This window comes from Gobio gobio, assembly GCF_949357685.1.
Source record: "Gobio gobio genome assembly, chromosome: 24".
In the NCBI taxonomy this organism is placed as follows: domain Eukaryota; kingdom Metazoa; phylum Chordata; class Actinopteri; order Cypriniformes; family Gobionidae; genus Gobio; species Gobio gobio.
This window is the reverse complement of record NC_137120.1, coordinates 13,882,337-13,902,176: the sequence shown is the minus strand read 5'-3', so window position 1 is coordinate 13,902,176 and position 19,840 is coordinate 13,882,337. Positions and strand designations below refer to the sequence as shown.

General features: G+C 38.4%; 1 protein-coding gene across 1 annotated transcript; it reads left to right on the top strand.

The window, feature by feature from the left end:
- Window positions 1-2,966: 2,966 nt before the first annotated feature.
- LOC307121034 (uncharacterized protein) lies at window positions 2,967-12,844 on the top strand. Its single transcript, XM_079808421.1, has 2 exons — window positions 2,967-3,034; window positions 11,094-12,844. The coding sequence occupies exons 1-2, from the start codon at window positions 2,986-2,988 to the stop codon at window positions 12,566-12,568; spliced, it is 1,524 nt and encodes a 507-aa protein (XP_079664547.1). The 5' UTR covers window positions 2,967-2,985; the 3' UTR covers window positions 12,569-12,844.
- Window positions 12,845-19,840: the final 6,996 nt, after the last annotated feature.

The following is a 19,840-nucleotide window of genomic DNA, read 5'->3' as shown; positions in this document are numbered from 1 at the left end:
TAAAAAGGTTACCGGGCAACTGACCAGTACTTTTTAGCTGACTTTTCTCCACTTTGGACTTTGAACCCTGGCTAACAAACTAATCGTGTCTGGCCGATGGTGCAGCGAGCTCGTTCAGTGCTGTCACAATCAATCTGTGCATATATTATAAAACTTAATTTTTTTTGCTTAATTTTGTAATTGTTTAAGGCCATTTCGCGATTTCAATCATCATTAAATAACATGCAGCAAAAAGTCCTTTCATGTGCTCTTGTTTCGCTTATGCCATGGGCCGGCTCTGCCCATAGGCTAAATGCAGAACTGAAAATATCCTGTACAGGACCGATGGCATGTTACGCATGCGCGGTCAACACGTTGTTCCCGACTCGTATTAAAGATTTGTTCAAAATGAACGACACATCACTATTCTTTCGCCGTAAGTCAGCTTGCGTATAGGCCATCTGCCAGAAGTTAGTTATTTTAGTTTTTAAAGTTTTAAATATGGTTATTTTTCTGACAAAAAATGCAATGCTTCACTTCAGAAGGCTTTTATTAACCCCCTGGGACCGTGCACTTTTATAAAGGATAGATGGACTTTAAAACAGAACCTCCCATTCACTGCCATTATAAAGGTTGGAAGAGCCAGGACATTTTTAATATAACTCCAATTGTATTCGTCAGAAAGAAGAATGTCATATACAATGACTTCAGGGTGAGTAATTCATGGGCTAATTTTCATTTTAAAGTGAACTTTCCCTTTAAGTCTTTTTGATGCTCAGGCTTTACAGTGGTCTCATTGGTTAGTCACTGAATCGCTTTAATGTTAAAAATGATAGTTATATTTGACTTATACACTGTAAATAAATATATTTAAAAAGTAAGTTACCTGGTTGCCTTAACATTTTCAGTTCATTGAAATTAAAAAATTGAGTTAGTACATTGAACATATATGAGAATTGACATCACCCTTTATTCAAATATTATTAAAAGATTTTGTAAGCATATTGCATAATCGTGTTTTATTTTTTAGAATGCAGTGAAACATGCCAAATTGTGCTTTTTCATGATTTATCACAACATTTTTTTTACTTATGTGGTTCAGATATTTTAGGTTTCTATTTTTTAAACCAATTTCCTTCATTGTGTTAACTCAAATGTTTAATTTCAATGAACACAAAATTTTAAGGCAACCAGGTTACTTACTTTTTTAAGTTGAACCAACAAATTTTTTTACAGTGTTACCCGAATTCAGCTTATGTTAGTTTAACACTATTATGTAGGTTTGCAACTTCTTTGCTTCTCCTATACTTTTTAGTTAAATCAAGGGAGAGATTTACCTTAGTTGTTTTTACTTAAATTTTGATTAAATTTGTTACTCATTTTACTGTCCATGTTTTTAATTACTGAATCTGCTGGTAGCCTAACAAGAATAATTTCATTGCATTTTAATCTTTTAATCATTTTAAGCTTAATAGCAAATATTGTCAGCACATTGAAAGACCAAGGGCCTATCAAAAATATATATTTTTAATTCAAAATTTGCCACGTGAAAAAGTGAAAAACTGTGAAAAGTGTCTTAAAAACAGACCAAAGAGTAGATGTTTTAGTCCTCGTTTTTTTCTTCAATGCTTATTAGGACATATTTTTGTTCTGTTTACTTGAGAACAAATTGGTTATTCTTTCTTGAGCACATACAATATCATTTGTGATGAAGATTTCCATTGAAATATTTTAATACCTAATAAATTATATTTCACCTCACACATGACGCCTGAAATTGAATGAGATTTCTGGAATTGTAGTATTATTGTCTGAACATAAAAGAGCTATTGCTAGGCAAAGAACAGGCATCTGGTGACGTCTGTCTGATTAGACACGTACAGTCTTAGTGAGTTATTATAAAATCACACAACGTCACAGCAGAACACCCATTTAGAATAGTAGATTTATTTCATGCAGATACTCTATGTATGTCAAGTCTCTATGTATTCTTGATTGACTTGAAAGGGGTATTTGGTCAGCTGTTCACTTAATTGGTGAATCTTTAGTGAGATAGAATAAATAATCTGTTTCTAAACACTAATAATAAAGTGAGATCTCTGCTGATGATCCTGTAAGGCTTGTTTCAGGTGTCAACAGCTGCTAAAAGACTGTTTATTCAGCTGTTTATTTCATATCAATAGTTCCAGTTTTCACCTCATTCAGTATGCTGATGTCTTCAGATCGCCTGTAAACTGCCACTTAAAGCTCATTTCATTGGTGTCAACAGACCACTTTTGATATTTGCAATTCATTCTTAAAGTCTGTGGTAAATATGTTTTATGTAAAACTACAACTACAAACTAAAAAAAACGTTAAAGGGATAGTTCACACAAAATTGAAAATTCTGTCATCATTTACTCACCCTCAGTTTGTTCCAAACCTGTATGCATTTCTTTGTTCTGCTAAACACAAAGGAATATATTTATTAGTAAAATACAATAATACAATAGTATTTATTGTATTACTGCATTCTTCCAAATATCTTCCTTTGTGTTAAGCAGAACAGAGAAATTCATGCAGGTTTGGAACAAACCGAGGGTGAGTAAATTATTTCAATTTTGGTGGAACTATTCCTTTAATACAATTTATCTAAATGTGTTATTTGTTGCCTACTAATATGTATTCATTTTGAATTAATTTATCATTCTGGATTTTATATATACCGGTATATAGATTCTTTTAATTCTGGTATTTATTTATTGTTTTTCTAAATTTCTTTGTCCTTTTGTTCATTTGGTAGATACAAATAAGATTAAATGTATACAAATGTACATACATTCACTTACATAATACATTCATACATCAATTCACAAAACAGAGAAACATAAAATGTGAATTGTTTTGGAAACAAATTCTTCTCCTCCTACCACATAACAATTCATCTTGAAGCTCCTCCCACAGCAGTTCACCAATAAATGCCTCATCAGCCTCTGAGTGAAGAAGACAGAGCTGAACAGTGAGAACATGAGTGATCAGGAATCCTGCAGGATGGAACCTGAAGAAGAACAAAGAGGTTGGTGTTTATTCTCAATTCTTCATTAATGATGCAGAAGAACATTAATATAACTTCCAGCAGTTCGCCTGATTTAGTGGTTGTAGTAAAAATAAATGAATAAATAAAACAATCTAGAGGAAATAACATTGAAAGCAGTAATCTAATTATTGACCTTATTCTGAATAACACAATAGTCTGATTAAAATGTTTACACGAGTTGCTTTTAGAATATTCCGTTCGTGTTCCCGTTTTACATGTTATAGAACATAGCTCGAGTAATGGCTCGTAATTACATCCCCATGCCACGCTACGCTGTCCGATGAACAATCATAGCGCGACTTTGGGCGGTCTGTTAAAATCAATGGGCTCAGGCAACTGGCCACCGCTGTAACTTTACCTGCGGGTGTCGCTGTTGGAGTGTTACTTTATAAAAACGAGTGATTATCATACTTTTTAGTGCAATGTTTTAATATATTTACGATGTTTTATTTTTGTAATATCATATATTGTCCCTCAGTTTTTTTGAAGAGACACGCCCCTCTTGCCTCCTTCTTGCTAGCGTACATATTAGCTTTGATTAATGACGAAAAAGGTTTCAAAATCATGATTGTTTGGATTGTTTTTTCCTGCTGTCGAGCCACAGGCGTTCACAGAATGACCCATATGTCTCTCGAGGCTAGAGTAGAGTTGTTTTCTTTGAAGAATAATTTTCGTCATAATTTTCGTAAACAACCTTTTTTCAAAGGACGAAAAAGAGACAACTAAATAAAAACTAGTTTTGGATGACAAAAACTATGACGAAAATCAACTGTCATTTTCGTCAACAAATTAAAGACGAAAATGTTAGGAAGGGACGATTAGGGAAGAGATCCAGTCAGAATATCCTGTGTAACAGATGCGCACATTTGATTTGAACTCATCTAACAGCTGGAGTCAAGAGAGTCAAGAGAGTTTTATTTGTCACATACACAGTTATATACAATATACAGCTGGCAGTGAAATGTGTTTTGGTGTTGTGCGAGTCACACCGAGTCGCCATTCGTGCGGCGCCTTCTTGAGTTGGACAGAAAATACAGCATAACATGAGGATAGGTAGGGAGGGGTGAGGAGATGAAAAAAAGCAACCCCCAGACTATGCTCCTACGGGAGCACAGTTTGAGAACAGTAAAAAAACATCTCAGCAACAAGAGACAACATTACAACATGAAACACGACTTGCAACAGGGGAGAGGAGTGGGGGGTTGAGGTGTCCCAGCACAGCCAGGCGTCCCGGTCCTGCAGCCATTTCAGGCGCTGGTCACAGACCCGCTTGTCAGACTGGGGGTACGAAGCGGCGAAGGTGAGAGATGGGTGTGTGCATAAGTGTGTGTGTGTCTGTAAAGTTCATGTGCATGTTTGTGTAGGCCTGGAGAGACACGCCTGGCACCGTAATCTCGGTGCTCCAGTCCGCAAGTTGCTGTGGAGACAACCTTGATCAGATCCCAGCCGAGTCAGCAGGTGGTTGGGGGATGAGTGCAAGAGCGTCTTCGTGCAGTGCTCTTCTGGGGGAGTTATTGTCTCAGCAGCGGCCTTGGCCAAGACCGTGCTGGTTGAGGGAGCCGAAAGCAGATAAGATTGGAATTTGTTTGGTCTGGGAGCGAGTTGCCACAATTTATGACTACTCTCTTAGTTCGTTCTGGTCTCTGAAACCATTTTGCAGAGCAGTGAGCTTTTCCGTGATGATATCCATCTTGCGTTGCAACTCCATGATGTTATCCATGTTGCGGTTAGTAGTCCCAGTTTACCGCTCTGCCCACTGCTTCAATCATGACGGGCAGCCTTGTGGAGCTTTGAACAGCTGTCACCGCTTCCTGAATTCTTCGATATCCCAGGGCAATGCCTGATCCAATCAGCAGAAACCCTGTTACCATGAAACCGAATAGGTAGATGTCTTCAATGTCCTCTACGGAAAGTGCCGCTAGACACACAACATGCCACCTCTCCCACGCGTCCATCGTGTAGCCAGCAGCAAACGTTCCGGCAGGGCAGTCAGGTTCCCCCGAACCCAAGCTTCTCGTCGAGAAGATGGTGTCAATTGCGTTGAGAGACCAGTTGATCAAATCCATAATTTTTAGTTCGAGAGCAGTGCGTGGAGAGTCTCTCAAGTTTAAAACAGTAGACTAGACGAGACGAGAGAAGCAAGCAGGAGAGGAGGGAGGAGGAAGACGAGAGGAGAGAGTGCGTCCGCCTTCGCTGAGAGCCAGAGGGTGAAGGTTAGTAGGGTTATAATAGAAAACACAGCGCTGTTGCACGTTCTACTACAGGCTCATGCATCCTCAATACAGCGCTCCAGAGCGGTTCACAATCAGTGAATAGCGCACATTTTTGCCAGGCAATTGTTTATGAACTAATGCTGATGAATAATGAAAATATTTACTTTATGATATAGTAATATGTTTTAGACGGCTGTAACAATGCATATTTTATCTCCCTCATCTGAACTTGAATGAGCTCCTGCAACTGCAATAGTAAGGCGCAGACATTTCAAAATAAGAGTCAATGTGTGTTTCGAGCTTGTTTATAATTAAAAGTCACGCATTATATATTCGTTTTTGGTCATACAATAAACTGTATTTAATTTAATTCCCATTAATTCATAGTCAGGAGGAAAGACCAGTATTTGACACATATTCAAGAAAGTATCAGGGTTATAATAGTTAACTAAAACCATTAAAAAAACTTAATCAGTTGAAATTAAATAAAGTTAACTGAAAAAAAAAAAACTTATTTGAAGCTTTAGCTTAACCTGATATGGCCTTCTACGGAGCCCCTAAAGGGACGTGGTGGTGGAAAAAATTTAGGATGGGAGGAATTATTTTCCCCAAAATTTTTTGTGTTCCCTCGCAAAACTTTTGCATTCCTTCACAAAAATATTTGCGTTCCCACGCAAAACTTTTGCGTTCCCTCGAGATATTTGCTAATAATGTCCCGCTGTCAGTGTTTCAAACAGCTCAATATGTTAACAATGAAGCGGTTAGAGTTTTATTTTGAACTTGGGCTTAAGTATAAATAAATACAGTCAGTGCTTAGTTCGGAGTTCAGTAAAGTTGGCAATGTATTCACAGATTTGAACTTCCCGGATCAATAACTCGTGAGCTAAAAACGTTGTTAAAACACAAATGACACCTCTTTTTGATGTAGACAAGCTGCAACCTAATTTTCCTCAAAACAAGCCTTATAATATGAGAGACAAGTACAAAGGGACCGTCTGCAAAGTGCAAAACGTTACTAAAAAATAGGCAATAACAATGTTACACATTGTGTCTCCAAATTCAGTTTACACATCAATGCTCTCCTACAACAATATACTAATACAGTATACAGTGTAATGCCATCAAAATCAGTAAGCAATTATCATACAAAAGCAATGATTGCAACTACTGTATTTTAGCTGGGTACCAACATCATTTGTGTAAAGAATAGGCCTACTTAGCCATGTGCTTTTACTTTTATTTTTTATGTGCTATTACTTGCCAAACTAAGCATTGTAGTATAACATGCGTTGTGTGAACTGAATTTGGTGACAGTAGTTAGCTGAATATTTTTCATAATAAAAAAAATCCTAACAATTATGGAAAAGCTAATTTTACTAAACTAAGTGTTTTTATCAAACTAAGTGACCATTGATGTGTAAACTGAATTTGGAGACACAGTGTGTAACATTGAAGTTAATGACTTGTAGTAAGCCAACGCTTTTCCGGTTTTCCACTTTGCAGACAGTCCCTTCGGACTTGTCTCTCAGCCGCCTGCTCATATAGCTAGACCAATTTATATTATAGGGCTTCTTTTGAGGAAAATTAGGTTACAGCTTGTTGTCTACGTTAAAGAGACTATGGGCCCTATCTTGCACCCAGCGCAATTGACTTTGTACACCAACGCATGTGTCATTCCTATTTTGCACCCACGCAAAACGCGCTTTTCCCTCCACAGAAGCACGTCGCTAAACTAGTGAATGAACTTGCGCTACCTGGGCGGTTCAGCGCAAAAAAGGAGGCGTGTTCCGGCGCAAACAATCCCTGGTGCTATTTTGCTGTTCCATTAAACAATTGCGCCACTGACCAGAAAAAAACTAGTCTAAAGTCAGTGGCGCGTTGCGCGTTTTTCATTATGCTATTTTAAGGGCGCATGCTTGACCATAATGTATAGCGTGCACAACGCGCATACACTTTGCTCATGTAATCTACACAGATGCAACAGTTATTTTTGCAAATCATAAATTGTTACACTAAAAAATATTAACACATGAGATGACGGAAATCATTGTGGTGTGCCACGAAGATGTGAAAAAATAGGCATAAATCTAGCTTACAAATTATTCAGGCTAATTGTAGTCTAATAATTAAGGAGACCTGTTTGCCCAATAGTGGCAACTTCTGGCAAGACATATATGTATATAAGGACATCTAACAAATTGGTTTGTCCGTCAAGAACCAGGAAAAAAAAATCGCTGAGGGTGGACGCAGCGATGTCCTCTGCTGGCGTCAGGTCCTGAGTAGAGGCAGATCCACCTCCCGTTACACGGCGTGCCCGATTGATGCTGGCAAGCTTGGACTTTCCCCGTCTTCTGATGTCATTGTAGCGCTTGCGGCAATGGTGCGACGTCCTGGGGATGCCAGCTGATGAAACAATTGTGGCTATTTCCTCCCACGCCTGTTTAACCGACGCTATTTTGGGTGGGTTTCTCCCATCCCCATACAACACAACTTCTCTGTCTTTCACTGCTCTTACAAGCACATCAGTCTCCTCGGCTGTGAACCGCTCCTGGCGTGCGCCTGGTAAATACGCCATAATAATAGCAATCCATAATGGAACTTGCGCACCTGCTTTTACAGGGAATGTTGGATGACGCTCTGATTGGTTTATTCACGTTACGCCCAAACCACACCTATGAATAATGAAGCTACTTCAGACCAACCCATTTTAGATTTGCGCCGGGCGGAAGAGCCATTTATCCCGCCGGGAAAATAGCAACAGCGCCGAGACCCGCCCACAAAGTTACTTGCACTTCGCGCTTTGACACTTGCGTTTCAGATCGTTAAAATAGGGCCCATTGTGATTTAACAACGTTTAGCTCACCGAACTCATTGAACTAAGCACTGACTGTATTTATTTATACTTAAGTCCAAGTTCAAAATAACCCTAACCGCTCCATTGTTAACGTAGCTACTGAGCTGTTTGAAACGGCCCGCAGGACATCTATCTTTGCAAAGGAACGCAAATATCTTTGCGAGGGAACGCAAAAGATTGTGGGGGGGGGTCCCCTTTAGGGGCTCCGTAGCCTACTAACTAAAACAGAAAAACAAACTGTATAGATGTTTTTAAAAAACAAACAAAAAAGTGAATTGAGCTTACTCTTACTATGGGGAGGGATGTCTCATTAAACGCATGTGTTTCTCCAACAATGGGAACTTGCATAGGGATTTTTTATTGACCACAGCTCTGGTTCACAGTGTCTCAGAGACAAGGGGGTGGGCTCAATTTACTCAGCCAACCAATCACTATCTCAGGATCACTGTGTACCTATCAAGCCATGCCCTGGCAATCATTTAGAGCCCCCTAGCAACTGATCCCATAGACTTCCATTGAAAGATATCAAATGGATATCTTTGGATAGAAGTGCCATAGAAACATGAGGGTGGGTTTGTTTGACTCAGGACAGCAACAACCAATCACAAATTACCTTCAGCACTTCCTAACCACGCCCTAGCAACCATTATCAAGCATCCTAGCTACCCAAATCCACAGAGGGATATCTTCACATCTGAATATCACAGAGGCATGGGGGTTGTTTTATATCATTCATACTGGCAAGAAGCCTTTGCAGTATCATCATTGGCAGCTGCCAAGCCACTCCATAGCAACCAAACAGAGTACCCTTTACCAAGACCTATATCTCTGCATCAGAACATCGTAGAGACATGGGGGTTGGGTCTTTTGACTCATGCTAGCAAACAGCACTTCCAACATGCTACAAATTCTAGGAGTGAATAGCTACATGCTAATAATGAGTAGCTAAGTGCTAAATCAGGCGGAGAACATGCTAAGAACTCTATAATAACTCCATAGTAACCATCTGTGACAATTACCAACTGAATACCTTATCAACCACCTAGCAACGCCCTAGTAACCATCTAGAACACCTTAGCAACGCCCAAGCAACCACCCAGAATACCTTATCAACCACCTAGCAACCACCCAGAACACTTTAGCAACCGCCTAGCAACCACCCAGAACCCCTTAGCAACCGTCTACCAACTCCCTAGCAACTACCCAGAATACCCTAGCAACCACCCAGAACACCCTAGCTACTGCCTAGCAACCACCCAGAATACCCTAGCAACTGCCTAGCAACCACCCAAAACACCCTAGCAACCACCTACAAACACCCTAGCAACCGGGTGGCAAGTTTTGCCACTGCAAGCAACACTCACATTTTCTTCAGGAAATGTACACTCTAGTTATATATCAAATTCTGTTTCATTGGCCACAATATTAGGGAAGCGCAGGGCACAACCTAACGTGGGGTTAGTTGTAACACACACGTTTTAACGCTTTCCACACATTCCAGAATGACGCAATTTAGTGTATTTACTAGTTGCCATATCAACATTATTTAGAGAAAAAATAGCGCCAAAATTAAAAAATCTTTATCACTGAACATTTATTTAACCATAGCAAAAGTACATTTCTTAAGTTTATTTTTCATCTCTGTTTTTTGTGTTTATTTAAAATAAGACAAATCTGATATTATATTAATCTTATATCTGTTATTTAACAGTTGAGATAGTTCTTTAATGCTGATCTAACAGCAGAAGACATGAGAAGCGGTTTAATTCCCCGTTGTGGAGATGGGGTGTGTTGTAACACTGCGTTACAATGAGCCCCTATTAGAAATATGCCATTATATTCTATACTTTTTATTCTATACTCTATTATTTTGAGAAACCATGAGAAAAGGGTGAATAATGTCAATGTTCAGAAATTATTCATTATTATTATGTTTTGAACTATGCTGTTGTTTAGCTGTATTTAGCATTGTGTTTGTCAAACTCAAAAATCTGTATATTTTTAATGATTAAAAAATGACATTATTTTATTTTAAAAAGTTAATATTTGTATTTTGTTGACAAAATATTTTAGTTTTTTAATTGACATATTGACAAAAACACATAATTGTACTAGACGTGTGCAAATAATGTGGGAAAAAATAAATACTCTGAACCCCAAGTGGATTTACACAAACTGAGAAAATCAAAAAGCGTTAGGTTGTGCCCCACTCTCCCCTATTGATAATTGTTGAGAAGGGCACTTTTGATAAAAACAATTTAAAAGGGGAGGGGCTCAATCCCCCAAAGCCTTCCGCTCTGCACTTGTCTGGTGTGTATGAGTCCTGTCACATAGGCTACGCGGCAAAACTGCTACACAACGTTAAGAGTTAGAGATTAAAGTGTGTACATGTCTGTAATGCTCTCCGATAATGAGATTAAAATAGGCATACTCCACATCTCTTAATTCGATTTGTGTTTACTTCGAGCATGACTTTAACCAGATTAAGGTAATTATAAATCACTGTTTACATGGTAGCTTCTTAATCAGGTTAATATCGGAGTATTGTTGTCCATGTAAACGCACTCATGTTATAAAAAGCAACTAAATGGAGTCAAAAACTTTTTAACAAATCAGTGAAAAGAGGTTTAAGAAACATTTATATTGATTGTCAAATTCAGGAACTATCTACACATTTATTTAATTCACAATTTTTGCAGCCATTTTACTAAACCTTTAAACGCTTTACACTACATGAATTGTACATATTTTACAGTCACATGACAGTGAATTTTATTTTATTTATTTATTAATATTATATAAATAAATAAACTGCATACTTTAGCATAATTTACCATGAACTAAGCAAATTATAATTTCTAGTGAAATTACATTATCATAAAAGTTTACAAACGTTTGTATGGTAATCACTACTCACTTTTCAAGTGGCTCAAGTCCTTTCCCTTTATATTTCACTTTACTTTCATTTTAGACTTGATGGAGGAGAATGAGGAGTGTGAAGAACTGAGTGAACCAGAAAAGAAAGATCATCATGTCAAAACTGGAAAGAAATCTTTGAGAAAGTCACAGACTGTTTTACTGAAAAGATCCAAAAAATCTTTCACCTGCCCTCAGTGTGGAACGAGTTTCACACAAAATAGCAGCCTGAAGAGACACATGAGGATCCACACTGGAGAGAAGCCATTCACATGCGATCAGTGCGGGAAGAGTTTCAGGCATACACAAAGTCTTAAAATGCATGTGGATTCTCATTCTGGAGAAAGACCTTATAACTGTGATCAGTGCGGTAAAGATTTTCTTTCGGCAAATGGCCTAAAGGACCACCTGAAAGTTCATACAAAGGAGAAGTCTCATTTGTGTTCATTGTGTGGAAAGAGTTTTAGTCAGCTGAGTCTTTTAGAAAAACACCAGAAAAGACACAGCGCTGTGAAGAATCATTTGTGCTTTGATTGTGGGAAGACCTTTATTAGAGATGCTGAACTGAAGATGCACCAGAGAGTTCACACTGGAGAAAAACCTTACAAGTGTTCACACTGTGACATGGTTTTCAGTCATACATCATCTCTGAAAAGACACGAGAAGAATCACACTGGAGAGAAGCCACACACATGTGATCAGTGCGGGAAGAGTTTTACACAAAAAGGAAGCCTTAAGGATCACATAAGAATCCATACTGGAGAGAAACCACACACATGTGATCAGTGCGGGAAGAGTTTCACACAAAAACAAAGTCTTAATCTTCACATGAGATTTCATAGTGGAGTGAAGCCACACACATGTGATCAGTGTGGGAAGAGTTTCACAATAAAAGGATCCCTTAAGGAACATATGAAAATCCACACTGGAGAGAAGCTGCACACATGTGATCAGTGCGGGAAGAGTTTTGCCAGGTTGGCCACACTAAAATTGCATGCGAGTTCTCATTCTGAAGAAAGACCATTTGACTGTGATCAATGTGGTAAAAACTTTGTTTGGGCAGAATCCCTGAAGAACCACCTGAAAATTCACACAAAAGAGAAGCCTCACATGTGTTCTTTGTGTGGAAAGAGATTTAGTCTGCTGAAAACTTTAAAAATACACCAGAAAAGACACAGCGCTGTGAAGGATCACATGTGCTTTGATTGTGGCAAGACCTTTATTAGTGATGGTGAACTGAAACTGCACCAGAGAATTCACACTGGAGAAAAACCTTACAAGTGTTCACACTGTGACAAGAGATTCATTCATTTAGGAGGTCTGAAAACACATGAGAAGATCCACACTGGAGAAAAACCTTACAAGTGTTCACACTGTGACAAGAGATTCATTCAGTTAGGAGGTCTGAAAATACACGAGAAGACCCACACTGGAGAAAAACCTTACAAGTGTTCACACTGTGACAAGAGATTCAGTCAGTCAGGACATCTGAAAAAACATGAGAAGACCCACACTGGAGAGAAGCTGTGATGTGGGAAGAGTTTAAATCAATTATCTTCTCTACTGAGCCATTGAAAAAGCAATGTCTAAAATCATGTTGTAAGTAGTTCATGTTCAGATCCAGCATTTTTAAGTATGACACTGTGTCCTCATCAAACATGACCCAATAAAATAAAAACTCTCTTTTCCTTATACATCAGGATAAAAAAAAAACACCATCCAAAGTTTAATGGGATGCTATTACTTATTACTTATTTTTTTATGTTCACTAACTAATCCTTGAATAAACTTGTTACTCATTTTATCAACAACTTTTATTGTCCCGTTTTATTGTGTGTTTATTCTACAAATCCCCTGAATGAAAAATAGGAGAAAAAACAAAACAAATTAATTGCTAAACTACATTAGTTTAGTTATAGAAGTTTTGCACTCCACTTTCGCAAGTGAAGGTTTTCTGTCTCCATGTCCCTTTTGAGGGCTCCATGTTATTCGGTTCATCAGGAGCAGTGTCCATTTTTTATGAACAGTTCATGTTTGTACGGTGTATTTACCATGGTAACTTTAGTTTCCATAACCTTAACACAAAATACCATTTTATTTTGTATTATTTTCTATATTTTTGATGACTGTGATGGCTCATACCAACTTACTAACTTTATTGTATATAAATAAAATGGAATGTCAAACCAGTTGAAACCACTGGTTTAGAGTGTATTAAGGCTCGATATACATGTAATATACCCCTTTTCCACCAAAGCAGAGCTAGAGCTAGATCGGAGCAAGAGCCTAGTTTCAAATCGGTTCTTTGTGTTTCCACACCCAAAGCCCCAGCTCCGAGCAAGGAAAAGTGGTTCTTAAGTAACACCAAAACATTGCTGGGCTAGAACAGGGCTAGAAGTAAGAATCGATTACGTCAGGCGCTGGGGGCGGGGTCAACAAGACGAACACAAACTTGAGATCCGCCATGTTTGAAATAGCAGCTAATGGAGCTAACAGCTGCTGTTCGTTTGTAATCTCCGTCTATACAAATTAAGGCGAACTGCATGAATGCGTTGGATTCGCTGTGTTTTTGTTGTGTTTTGATGCCGATGTAGGATCGTAAAGCCATGTGAATCAATAGTAACGCAACGTTTGCATTGTTGATGGAAGGCTTGTTCGCAGCGGTGCTGTGCAGAGACCGATCGCCGTATGATAACGAGTCCAGCGAGAGCATTTGACTCCTTATGCTTTTGATTCACTCATGCGTTTATATATATATATATATATATATATATATATATATATATATATATATATATATATATATATATATATATATCATACGTGGATCGGTCTGCGCAGTGCCGATGCATCTCGAACAAGCCTGGTGTGTTTGTGTTTCCCCGCTGCCCAGGGTTGCCAGGTTTTCACAACAAAACCCACCAAATTGCTACTCAAAACAAGCCCAATTGCGTTTCAGGGGGGCTTCCCCGGTAAAAATCACATTTGGGGGTAAAATATGTGTTTTTTGGCATGGTTGCCTACTAAAATTCGCATTCCCGGGGCTAAATATCACATAATTGGGATCGCTTTATCCCGCGGACATGAAAAAACAGCCCGCGGCAAAACCACAGACTTGGCAACACTGCCGCTGCCTCGCTAGCGTTGCTGAGAAAAGATGAGATGTATACAGTGACGTAAGACCTGGCTCTGTTGTGGCTCTCAGCCCGAGTAAAAGCAAACGGTTCTTAGAAGGCTCCTCAGTCGAACCAACTATGAACTGGGACTAGCTCTGGCTCTGAATTAGCTCTAGCACTGCCTTGGTGGAAAAGGGATAATAGTGAACTTTTGCCAGCTCCTCATTCATAATTGACCTATCAGTAAGCCCCGCCCCTCGAACGCAGATGAGCCAATGACAGTTGAGTATAAGTTGCAATGGGAATGGAACTCAGACATCTTTAGGTTTCAGCGCCATAGAGATACATTGGAAAATCCGATGCTCTCATCGATTTGATGGTGCTTATGCTCCAAAAATGGTAAAACTATGTGCCTGGGGTACTTTAACACTGATTCCAGGAATTCTGAGAGGATTTTCTGGTGATCATACTCTCATTAAGTTACGATTAAAGTTACTGAGTCCCTGCTAACATACAAACCAAAATAACTGTTCTCACGTCATGTAACGTTAACAAAAAACTATTTGTTTTTGTATATATTTTTGATATTTCTGTGAGTTTAGATATGTTTAAGGTCTACATTATCTGTCTTACTAAGGAGGACTTCTATTATGATGGCTATTATAGTCTACGGGTAGTGAAAGAGAGAGCTAGCAGTTTATCGGAGTTGTTTACAGTTTATGCACCCCCGAAAAGGCCTACGGTCTGTATATGTTTGTTTACTGTTAGTAGTTGTATGAGTGTTTTTGTATAATTTGCTATCTATGTTAATGATAATGCAATGGAGAGAGAGTTTGTGAATGAGACGTTAATGTGCACTTCTGCTTTGTTTGTTCAACTCTTACGGTTATTTTTTGGAGTGAAAAACGATGTAATAAACTTCATAAACCATCAATTAAGTTTGGCCATCAATCAGACAGGGTCCGCTACATTCTGTGTCCAAAATCATCTTGGGATAAAGTTTTCACACTGACAGCTGTCATTGTAACAACAGTAACTAAGGGGGGCGGGGCTTATACTTTTACTTTTTTTTTTTGTCGCTTCCAGGTAAATTTTTCATCACTCGGTCACTCTGTCTAGTGGTTAATCATATAATTTTAGAATTATTTGTTCCATTTTCTTTGTAAAATCCATACTTTGAGTCTTTGATACTGAATACTCATGTGGCACTCAATTATCATCTTGGTCCAAAAAAAACAAAAAACGAATGTCTGAAATCACAGAGAGTAGTTTGTTTCAGCACGTTCAAGTGTTACTTGCTTTCCTGTAGCTCAAGCAATAAGAGCGTGCTGCTACCAACCTCAAGGTCTTGAACCAAGGTCATGGGTTTGATTCCCAGGGAAAACAAGAACTTGACGGAAAAATTAAAATGTGCACCTTGAATGCAATGTAAGTCGCTTGGGATGAAAGGGTCTGCCAAATGCATACAATGTAAAATTTTACGCTCTAATCAAAAAGGTTTTTGGTCTGTTGATCACTTAATGGACGAAGATAGGAGTGTTAACTTTCTGAGATTGTTGTACTAAATAGAACTTATATTGCAAAAGCAAACAATTTTAAGCATTTTTTAAATGCCATTCCAAAAAGGTTAATAAAAAAACACATTTGTTAACTTGCCAGATGGATCATGTGAACTCCCATCCCTCCTCTTTAATGGTAATGTACAAGTCTGTACAATAATGGTATTTTTGCAAGTTTATGATAAGCTATTGCATAAAAGTCATGAATACAATATATTAGCTTTCTAGTGGCTCCTAAAGCAAACCCAATTAAAGGGGTGGTTGCATGCGATTTCACTTTTTAAACTTTAGTTAGTGTGTAATGTTGCTGCTTGAGCATAAACAGTATCTGCAAAGTGACAGCGCTGAAAGTTCAATGCCAACGGAGACAGAGGCGTAGCAAGCTTTTCAAAAGTGTGGGGGATGGATGTGGTTTGTTTGTTAACAATAAAACGATGAATACATTGACAAAATATATATAATATATACAAGAAATATAATATATATATTTTACATACCTCCAGTTTTTTTAACCACGGTGTTCGGTTGGGTTCTGATGGCGTCACATCAGTTTTTTGCTATTATATTCTTAGGTGACGGGAACAGGAAAAGAGGTTAAGGAGAAAAAAAAAATCAATTTTTTTTATTTTACTTAAAAGACTTGAAAAACCTTACTTAAACTTAAAACTTTACTTTAAAAAAACCTTGTACACATTCATAGTGTATAGTTTAATATAAAATAAATATATAAAGATTCACACTGGCAGCTCAGAGCTGTACAGCAGCATTTAAGTATGAAATTTAATGAATAAATGTAAAAATAAAACACTTCATAGACTTCACTATAAAATATACATTGATTCTTATTAAAGCTACTGTATTAGTTCTTCAGTCAAGAGCAGTGAGGGATTTTCTCTTTGTCTTTTGTTGTTGTATTAACATTAAAGTCCCCATAGTAGGAAATAATATGGAAGTCAATGGCTACCATCAGCTGTCTGTGTTCAACAGAAGAAATAAATACAGGTTTGGAACAACATTAGACTGAGTAAATAATGACAGAATTTTAGAGGTGAACTGTCCCTTTAAGGACGGCGTGTTCACGATAGGCTGCGCTGCTGTCAATTTAAGACGTGCATAATATACAGACACACACGAATTTACTTTCACTTTACACATAACCGACTGTGTTTATGTTAACCTTGTGTATTTGACAGTATTAGCGCAGTAAGACTACTTAGTCCAGTAATCACGTGTTTGACAGGCGTTTAGTGCGCGCGCTCTGCGCTTTAAAACAGTGCATAAGCACGCAAATAACCGGCAAGGCTTTAAAACGCATGCAAATAATGAACTTTCGTGATTGTGAATAACTATAGTGTTCTGTGAGTATAACTCTCTGACACCAGCATTGCAAGCGTGTCTAGCACTGTGTATAGTGATTGGATATTTGCTCATATCAGTGCGTAGACTCACAGGCACACTGCAAAAACAAAACAACAAAAACAACGCAACTCACAAGTGTATTCGAATTCGTATAACTCGTATTCCGTGAATGCCGTACCGAACAGTTTAATATTATAATGAGAATTGTGGCATCCCTAAAGCGTTTGTGCAAAACTGCGGGAAAACTGCAGAAAAAGTGTGGGTGTTGAACCCTCTCACCGGGAAAAGTGTGGGTTAAAACACCCACATCCCCCACGGGTGCGACGCCCCTGAACGGAGATATTGTCTTTTAAAGTTCTGGCAGTTTATTGCCTACAAAAACGGCCGGTTTGGACTACAACAAGCTTCTTCCCGGGTTGGTGACATCATTAACCCTTGCTATGAACATAAACACTGCCCCCGCGAACACACAACAAAGTGGGCGAGGCCACGTCGCAGTCATTACGAAAGAGAGAGATCTGTTGCAGAACTACAAACTACATTTAGCCATCTAACCAATCTAAGACCATTGTGTGTTTCGGAGGGATGGGCTTCATAGAAGCAGGAAGCAAACGAGCCGTTCAAAGGACAGTGGAGGCAGCGGTGTGGAATAAAGCTAAAATATAAGAAAAATACGGCGTTTTTTAAAAAAAAAAGTATTAAGACATGTTATACTGCGCCCTATAAACACAACCAAAAAAAACATGGAACCACCTCTTTAAAAAAATAATAGTATCTGTCTTTATGTGTTGTTTTTAAGACACCGGTCTAATTTTAAACAAACTGCCTGTATTTTTTGTCAAGATGACATCAACTGATCATCTTTTTTTTCTTTCTTGTGTGTACTCAAATATGTCTTATTGGTTGGAGACAAAGATATAGTCGCTGCCCACTTTTGCTAGAAAACCTATACTTTCATTCTGTTGAATGACAAAAAGATGGAATTTCCATTAATGTATAATTTATTTGCAAATGTTTTAATCATCTATCTAAATGTAGTCAATGCACCCAAGGCTAATTTGTTGGCGTAGGTGGCGATAATGTTCCCAATGAGTTAAACAAGAAGGAGAAGAAGAAGAAGAAAGAAGTATGGATAAGTGGATTTGATTCGAATATATCAGACGAATGAGCAGACAACTGAAAGTAAGCATTCATATATAAGTTCTTTTTGATGCTTTGCAGCCTCATCTGCTACTCATTCACTGAATCGCTTTAATGTTAAAAAAAATTGTACTTATATTTTACTCAATAGTTTTACCCAAAAAGAGCGCACCGTACAATTTTAGTATGTGCAGCTTAATACATGATTTTAACATAAGGCCTCACAAAAGGTGCAATTTGGGCTTGGTTAAAATAGGTACAACTTTGTGAAAATTTGTAAAAGCGTGTTGTGTTTGCTGGGAAGATGTCTATGTGCACCGCATTGACGCACTCAAGTCTTTTAAAATAAGAAGAGCAGTTTTAGGGTGAACCCAGGGTGATTGAGACACTTTTTCCAAGTCATCTCAATGGCAAAAAGTGCCCCAATCACCCTGAAATCACCCTACGTGTATACGTCTACAACCAGTGTTGGGGAAAGTTACTTTGAAAAGTAATGCATTACAATACAATACAATACAATACAATACAATACAATACAATACAATACAAAGACTCGAGTGAGAGGTTTTTAAGAAAAGCAATGTGTTACATTACTTTTTCGTTACTTTTTCCTCACCTGGCCTTGGCTATTTTTTTTTTTTTTTTTTGGTCTATTTTGTGCAAATGTAAAGACCTCTTCATACCAAAATTGAAATAATAAGCCTCAGGCTGATAGCCTGACAAGCCAGACCCACATCAAGATGTTGGGTCTGGAACAAGCGGCAACCTCCCGCAGTTTCTCTTGAAGCCAATACGGAGGTGACATAAACTGCTATTCATCGACTGGCCCCTAGGGACAGGCTCCAGAAGTGAGCAGAATCTCATTGAGTCCCATGTTAAAATGCCCAACTTTACAGCAGAAAAAAAAACATTTTTACAGCTTGGTACAAATTATGGTTTTGGTCTATACAGCTAATTTTGCCCTTCATGACAACTGTGAGGGGGGGGGGTGAATTTTTTTATAACTCATTAGTTTACATTATATAAAGCTTTAAAGTTCTGCATAATTAAGGGCGTGGCCACTTCGAGTGACAGGTGGATAGCCATTTATCTGCTGTCTGTTAGTTATCGCGTCACCTCAGCTCCACCCACGTCCCGCCTTTTTGCCCATTTTCTGTTATCCGGGAGTGACGCGCGATGACGCGTTGCCAAGATGACAACGGCCAGCTCGTCCATACTTTACGCTTCAAAACTGTTCATCGGAATCCTATGGGTGACGTCACGGACACTACGTCCATATTTTTTTACAGTCTATGGTCTGGAAACTCACCATTGTCTGGAAGCTCACAGACAATATTTTACAGTCTATGATCGGGGGGACGTGGAGGCATAAAGTCAAAGGAGAAGAATGGGGAGAAGCCTCAGTTGCTCCTGCTCACGCTCTCAGTCTCTGCAAGATTCGGTGATTCAGATTTCACTTTGCACAACAACTAAAAGACGTACAACTATCAGACAGGTTTCTCACGTCACATCTACGTCGTCAAACAGAGCCGCCCAAGGCATAAGCGAACTAAGCGGCTGCTTAGGGCCCCCAAGAGCACATTAAATTACTTTTTGCTGTATGTTATTTTGATGATTGAAATCGCGAA

Coding starts and splice junctions, on each gene's coding strand:
- LOC307121034 (XM_079808421.1), top strand. CDS start 2,986: ATGAGTGATCAGGAATCCTGCAGGATGGAACCTGAAGAAGAACAAAGA. Junction 3,035..11,093: donor ACCTGAAGAAGAACAAAGAG/GTTGGTGTTTAT, acceptor CTTTCATTTTAG/ACTTGATGGAGGAGAATGAG.